We start from the raw sequence: 7,936 nt of genomic DNA on the forward strand, positions 1-7,936 counted from the left end.
CGAGGGAGGTAACCGTAGCGACAGGATGTGTGCCCTGGACGCCTCTGGTGAAAGGCATAAAGAGATGGGACTGTAATCAGTTCAGAAATGGGAACTGGACTCGTGTAAAAAAGCAGATGGATATGTAGGAGCTGCTTGAAGTAGCCACAGGAAAGGAACACCCAGCGTAGAGCCTCAGTGTATCTTTCTGCCAGGCGATAACATCTGAACTTACTGCTTCCATCTCGGTTTACTTTCCGAGACGCTGGTCTCAATGACTAATCCCCTAGGAGGGGCACTTGGCAGCATCCCTTCCGCAGGTTGCGAATTTGCAAATGCTTGTGAGGAGCGTCCAACTTCTCCAACAAATAACTCTAAGAGGGACCTGCCTGCTTTGGCTTGACTCACTGAAGCAGGGGTGCTTTAAAACAAATCAGTCAGTATTAGCTTCCCAACGTGTGTGTGTGTGTGTGTGTGTGTAAACTCACTGACTATTATAATCAGAGACTGACTGCAAGCTTTCTTTGGTAGCCTACCACTGAACTGCCTGCCTGTTATCCACTGACTTGCTAAACACCTATCACTCCCAGATTTCACCAGCGAGGAACTGTCGCTTCACTCTCACGTAAATAAACCACTGGAAACAAATAAGTCTCTCCCTTTCCCATCCCCTTCCCGCAATACTGGGAGGAGAGCAGCAGTGTCCGCGTGTGTGTTCAGCTACGGGATGCTGGAGATCCCAATGGATTCAGCCCCCCTCCACCTTTTCTGCCTCTCCCTAGAGCTTCTGAGAGACAGAGAAAGGAAGTTAGCAAGGAAGGAAAGGGAATACAAAAGAGACAGGGGATGGACCTTGAAGAAAAATAGGAGATATATCCAGGTCTGAATTTTTCTCATCTTTTTAGGAGATCTTCCCGCAGATATTAGCACTTTGCAGATGCCAAGGTTAGAAAACGCACTGGGTTATTATTTCCCCTAGGAAGTTGCATTTTTGAAGTTATTAGACTTGCATTTTAATAGCTAAATAAATAATTAAATAAAAATCCTGGAACCCATAGGCATTGTATGTGTTTTAATGATTTATTCATGTCATCATTCAGTCGCAAACTATTCTTCGGAGAACAATATTTTTATAGAAAACCAAGTAATATTTTGCCAAGACAATTCTTGTGGAAAGATGGGAAGCACCGTTTGCAAAACAATGTAGGGTCTCGATTTTTCTTTGTAGATTGTTAATTGTATATACTTTGTAGATTTAAAATGCAACTTATTCCGTTTGTGAAATAAATCACCGATTACTGTCTATCAAGCTAAAATGAAAATTCTCTTTTTCTTCAACTGGAATAGAAAGCCAAATGATGCAAGAGGTTTTTCATTATTATTTAATTCAGATGATAAACTACAAAGTTTTCCCTGGATTCAAAGACTATCGAGCTACACAGTTACAACAGGCAATAAAATTAGCATATTATCTCATTAAATTTGATTACTTTGCCATTAAAACAGACTTTCTCTGCAGTTCTCTTGCGTTAATTTTTTGCGCAAAGGTCAGAAATAATGTATTTGTAATAATCACAATATAGATAGGAAATTACCTATTCTTAGCTGCAACATAGATCGATTTGAGCAGGTTTAATTGGGACAATAGGTTTTCAGCTGCTGAGCCAGGGTATATTTTCACCTGAAAGCATATAGTTCAGTTCACTCCAAATGACCTGCACTTCGGTTTGGGAAACATGGAAATCCTTATCCTGAGATTCAAGGAGCCGGGATTGGGTAGGGAGATAGAGGTGTGAATTGCAGGGATACTGCAGTGATGTTAAAACCGAGAGAGAGAGAGAGAGAGAGGTGAAGCTCTGAGTAGGTATAAACATAAATAGCCTCAGTCTGAAAAACGTTTCACCTCTAGGTCTTTAAGCGGAGAGGAAACCCTTCAGCAAATTGTTTGGATCCACCTGTTGGCTTTAACCACTTTAAATGTTACTCCTTCACCGTGTTGCTATTGATATTATCTTTCCATCATCTAAATAAATAAGGTTAAGAGTAAATGCAACAAACGCCCCCACAATGGCTTGACTGCCCTTTCCACAGCTTTAAAAAGGACGCTGAATAGTTAATTCCAAGAGGGATTTTGGTTCCACAATATACACGATTGTTAACCTTACTCAGCCGATTTCGTTTCTGTCCCACACCAAAAACACACCCCAAAATGTTACTCTTTCATCTAGAGGCCATGGTGGGTACGACAATAAATAACAAACAAACAAGACATCTGAAATTCATTCCTGTCCCGCACTTAAGTATGTAAAACACAAACACAAATTACTTTTCCTGGATTGTATCCAAAATTAAACCAGTCAGAAAGCTGATCTTTCTGCTTCTATAAAACTGTTTTTCCTAAAACTGTTTGCGCGTGCCAGTTACTAGTTTCACAATGGCAATTTTTGTACCTAAAGTAGAGAACCACAGTGCTGCTGCTGCTTTCAGATGTGTAATTTAACACACATTAGTTATTGCATCACTGCACAGTAATGTAAGAGCGTAGCTATTGCAAAATATATTAGATGCAATACAACTGGGATTAAATAATCCCAATAAAATAATAAAGAATAATTAATAATCTAACTTCAGAATCATGAGCATTAAACCAACACAGTATCCCGTTACATTTATAAGTCACCGAAAGATAGGCTTTTTGAACAGAACAGTACAATGCTTAGTGGGAATGAATGTGAAATACTTGGAAATCGTTTTAACTGCAGGTAAGATCGTGGGAAACGCTGGGTGACCTGGGTTCTATGGATATGCGTTAAAATGCTGTTCTTTCTAGTAAAGCAAGTGAGAGATTTTGAAGACACAAAATGTCGAAACTACATCGAAACTAATGCCTAGGTCAGTGCCACTGAGACGATTAATTCGTCAGTATTTGGGGGAAATGTAGAATTGGACAGGAGCAGGTGAAAGGATTCCAGAAGATCAAACGCAACAGGTAAAACTGAATAATATAGTCACCATTAAAGGACTTATTTTTATTACAAAACTAGAACAGTTACATCTGAGTAGGAAATGGAGGAAAGCTTAGAACATATCAGCTTTCTCGCCGTTTTCCATCACTTGTTTTAAATTGATTCATTATTCGAGAGAAAAGGCTTGACTTAAAATACTACCAAGCAAATCACGTTCCCTTAACACCGTCACGTCTCTTCTACTTGTTGTGGTCTGGAGCGCAATCAATCACTGTAGAAATTGAGGAAAGGGGGTTTGAAATCAGTGGAGCCAAAAGGGTCTTGTGACTCATCTTCAGCGTGAGAGTTTGTCACAAACCCAGGGGAGTGTGAAACTCATCTCCCACAAACCACATGTACTCAAGACCATTTTTCCTTCACAAGTTCCCAAACGTCTGCACTTCAGCTTGTTCTATCAACTGACCCACTGTTAACTGCAATGGGCGTGCAGAGGTAAAAAGCAGCAGGCTAAAAAAAGGGGGTGTAGGGCTGGATTTCAGTCCAATCAGCATCTTTAACCGCTGTCACTGTTCAACCCGCAGACACTAGTCATTTCCATTAACGATGTTCAAAAGTAAGAAAAATGACCCTCCTTGTTTCCCGCAGCTCAGCCTGAAATCCACTTTAAAATGTCAATCCAAACATTTCTTTACAGCACAAGTATTCTTTCAGCCATTTAAAGAGAGTCGGTCTTAGCAGAAATTAAGCTCCTGATAGTCAAACCGTTAAACAATTTTGAACACACTTATTTTTCTCTTGTCAACAACGCACCTGTTATGCCACTGATTCCGCGGGCTGCAATGGCTTTCGTACGAAAGTATGCTCGTTCCAGCTCTCTCTCTCTCTCTCTCAAAAAAGGGGGGCTTAGCCTATCAGACCCCGGCAGGTTACCTGAACAAGCCGGTTAAAGACACGTACAAAGACATCTGTCTGTGTTTATAAACAGCACAGGCAGCCGGCGCTTGCTTTGCAGCCTGACAGAGGAAAGCCCTTCGTGGCCGATTAATAAAAAGGAGCTTTGCAGGACTCGTCAAAAGCTTGTCGAATGGAATCCCCTCAGAAACGCGTGGTCAGGCAGCTGCCTGTAAGGAGGCTGGTGCTGGTGAGGAGTGGGTCTCTCTCGCTTCCCCTTTCTCCCTCCCCCTTCTCCCCTTTACCCTGCCTGGTGGGAAGATGGGGGTGGGCGGCTGACACCGACCTTCCTTCGCCCTGGGGAGCAGAAAGTGAGCTCTGAGCACGTACACACGTGTGGAAGTTGCCTATATACAGACAGATCTGAAGAAGGTAAATGTGTGCGAAGGGGAGGAAGGGTGTTCGAGAGGCGAGGAACATAGACCGGCGCCTATCTGAGCGGAGGCGGGTGAGCGGGCGTGCAGAGGAATCATCTGTACTTAGGTGTATGTGAAAAGCTGCGTCCTCCGAGAGAGCGCATCTGCGCATAGGATTAGGCAAATGTGTTGACAGAAATATATAGGTATGAACGCACGACCTGTAATAGGAATGTGTGTGTGTAACGTGTGTATGGGCAGGCCGGTGTACGTGGACAGCCGATCTCTGCTCTGCGCATGGGAGAGGCAGAAAGGCTGTGGCAGGCGTGGAGAGCGATAGGTACTTGCGTGTGGGGGAGAGCGTGGGCCAGTGTGTGTGGCCAGTCCCGGAGCTGGAACTCTTGGGGCTGCTGCCGCGGCTCCAGCGTCCCCCCCGCGCTTCCCCCCATTCAGAGCCCGGCTCTCCCTTCTCATTGGCCGCCCGGCCTAGGCAGGGCGGAGCTCCGCCGCCGGAGGAGGAAAAAAAACAGTAAGTGCGTAAAAAAGTCCTCGCCTTGGTGACGGATGCTCAAAAGTTCAGAAGTTTTTCCAATGCTTCCCAAAGCTGCCCGCGACCGAAAAAGAGACTGAAAAAAAAAAAAGAACCACCCCCCAAAAGAGTTGACATCGGGAGACCGGGAAGGTGGATATTTGTAAATTCCCCTTAGAAAGAAACCACCACTTTTGTCCCCTCCTGGGCAGAGACAACGTGTTGCCGATCCCGGTGGAGCCAGGCGCTGGGCGTGTGGGAGCCGCTCGGCCCAGGGCGTTTATTTTGGCATTGGAAGTGGCTTTCTCCGCGGCAAGCACTGGTGTGGAGTGCGGGGCTTTTGCGGGTGCCTTTTACAGGCCGAAGAAGAGGCGGCTTCCCCCCCCCCTCCGCTTGTGTGCGAGGCCGGGGGGTGACTGATCGCCGGCAGGACCTCGGTCTGGAGGGGCCGGGGGGGGGAGGGAGGGAGGGAAAGTTGTTTGGTCCGGCGGGGAGGGTGCGGGAACCTGACGGGAGGACATGCAGGCTCGCTACTCGGTGTCCAGTCCCAACTCCCTGGGAGTCGTGCCTTACCTCGGCGGGGAGCAGAGCTATTACCGGGCCGCTGCGGGAGGGGGCTACACCGCCATGCCGGCCCCGATGAGCATGTATTCGCACCCGGCCCACGAGCAGTACCCGGCCGGCATGGCCAGAGCCTACGGACCCTACACCCCGCAGCCGCAGCCCAAGGATATGGTGAAGCCCCCCTACAGCTACATCGCCCTCATCACCATGGCCATCCAGAACGCGCCGGACAAGAAGATCACCCTGAACGGGATCTACCAGTTCATCATGGAGCGCTTCCCCTTCTACCGGGACAACAAGCAGGGCTGGCAGAACAGCATCCGCCACAACCTCTCGCTCAACGAGTGCTTCGTCAAGGTGCCCCGGGACGACAAGAAGCCCGGCAAGGGCAGCTACTGGACGCTGGACCCGGACTCCTACAACATGTTCGAGAACGGCAGCTTCCTGCGGCGGAGGCGGCGCTTCAAGAAGAAAGACGCCGTCAAGGACAAGGAGGAGAAGGACCGGCTGCACCTCAAGGAGCAGCCCCAGCCCCGGCAGCACCCGCAGGCCGAGCAGGAGAGCGGCGGGGCCGGGGGCGCGGCGGGGAGCGGGGCCGGCTCGCAGCCGCCGCCGCCGGTCCGCATCCAGGACATTAAGACCGAGAACGGCACCGCCTCTCCCCCGCAGGCCGTCTCGCCTCCCGGCGGGGGAGCAGCGGCCCTCAGCAGCGCCGTGCCCAAGATCGAGAGCCCGGACAGCAGCAGCAGCCTGTCCAGCGGCAGCAGCCCCCACAGCAGCCTCCCCTCCAGCCGCTCGCTCAGCCTGGAGGCGCCCGACCCCCAGCACCAGCCGCAGCAGCCGCACCACAGCCAAGGCTTCAGCGTGGACAACATCATGACCTCCCTGCGGGGCTCGCCCCAGGGCGCCACCGAGCTCAGCTCCAGCCTCCTCGCCGCCTCCTCCGCCTCCTCCTCCTCGGCCGCCTCGTCCCGGACCGGCGTCCCCCCCTCGGTGGCCCTCGGCAGCTACTCCCCGGGCCAGAGCTCCCTCTACAGCTCGCCCTGCAGCCAGGGCGCCAACCCGGGCAGCGGGGCCGCGGGCGGGGGCACCTACCACTGCAACATGCAAGCCATGAGCCTGTACGCCGCGGCCGCCGCCGCTGGGGGAGGCGAGCGGGCCGGCCACCTGGCCAGCAGCGGGGCCAGCCCGGTGGAAGACCCCCTGCCCGACTACGCCATGCCCAGCAACAGCAGCGCCTCCTCGCTGGGCCACGGCAGCTTGAGCACGGCGGCCGGCCACCAGGAGGGGCACCACGCGCACCCCGCCGCGCACCAAGGCCGCCTGGCCTCCTGGTACCTAAACCAAGCCACGGCGGCGGGAGACCTGGGCCACTTGGCCAGCGCCGCCGGCTACCCCGCCCCGCAGCAGAACTTCCACGCGGTGCGGGAGATGTTCGAGTCCCAGCGGCTGGGCTTGAACAACTCGCCGGTGAACGGGAACAGCAGCAGCTGTCAGATGGCCTTTCCCTCCGGCCAGTCTCTCTACCGCACCTCAGGGGCTTTCGTGTACGACTGCAGCAAGTTCTGACCAACACCAGGCCCGGCGGACAGCCCCCCCGAACAATACAGAGAAAAGGCCAAACTTCAAGCAAGGACTAGATCTTGTCTTTAACAAACCAAGCCGCCTCCTGCAAGCAGCGAGCACCCGAGCGAACTCTCACATAGTTTGTACAGAGACAGCCCCCCCAAAAATAAAAATAAGTCATGCCTTGGTTTGTTAAAAGGACAGTGTTACTCCAAATAACACGTAAGTTTTTTTATTGCTTTTGAGAAATACTCCCCCCCACCCACTCCCCCCATCTCATAAGGTATTATTATTATGCCCTGTGTTTAAAAGAGGACAAAATATGCAGTATAGATTACAAGCTTCCCCCGCCCCCCAAGGACTTGTTTTAAAATGTAAATTGCGATATAGTAATTTATTTTTAATGTGTAGTTGGATGTTGTGGACCAAACGCCAGAAAGTGTTTTCCCCCCGAAAACGGACATTAAAAGTGCCTGAAACGTTGATTTTTTTTCATTATATATAAAAAGGGAAACTGTATTAATCTTATTCTATCGATTTTTTTCCTGAAAATATTCTGAGGTATTGCATTGTTTGTTTATTAATAAATTACCATTCAATTGGAATACCTTACACGTCTGGATACTTTCATACATTTTTTTTTTAAATGAAAAGACTTCATGGCTAACATTGGCGATGGAACAATTCGTTCCCCTCCGCACAAATCCCAACGACCGCTTAGAAACTGCCAGGTCGGCCTTTTTCGCTCTCTTCTGCAGTATGTTCCACTTAGTCAGCTTGCTTTATCCGCTAGGAAAAGAAAATACTTCCCCAGGGCAGCTGTAACTTGGCAAATAAACCAACACATTTTCTTAGCATTGATTAGACAGGACCTGGGATATATTTGACTATACACAATAGTATTACAACCTTCCATATTTAATATATGCTTATATTGCTTATAGGGATATCTTAAATACTGTCTCCTATATATGACAGGTTTCAGAGTAGCAGCCCTGTTAGTCTGTATTCGTAAAAAGAAAAGG

The 7,936-nt window shown here is 49.5% G+C and overlaps 1 protein-coding gene across 1 annotated transcript; it reads left to right on the forward strand.

Moving 5' to 3' along the window:
- The first annotated feature begins 4,755 nt into the window (after positions 1-4,755).
- Positions 4,756-7,513, forward strand: FOXC1 (forkhead box C1). Its single transcript, XM_037893245.2, has one exon. The coding sequence runs from the start codon at positions 5,301-5,303 to the stop codon at positions 6,912-6,914; it is 1,614 nt and encodes a 537-aa protein (XP_037749173.1). The 5' UTR covers positions 4,756-5,300; the 3' UTR covers positions 6,915-7,513.
- The last annotated feature ends 423 nt before the right edge of the window (positions 7,514-7,936 follow it).

The sequence above is a fragment of the Chelonia mydas genome, chromosome 2 (genome assembly GCF_015237465.2).
Source record: "Chelonia mydas isolate rCheMyd1 chromosome 2, rCheMyd1.pri.v2, whole genome shotgun sequence".
Lineage (NCBI taxonomy): Eukaryota > Metazoa > Chordata > Testudines > Cheloniidae > Chelonia > Chelonia mydas.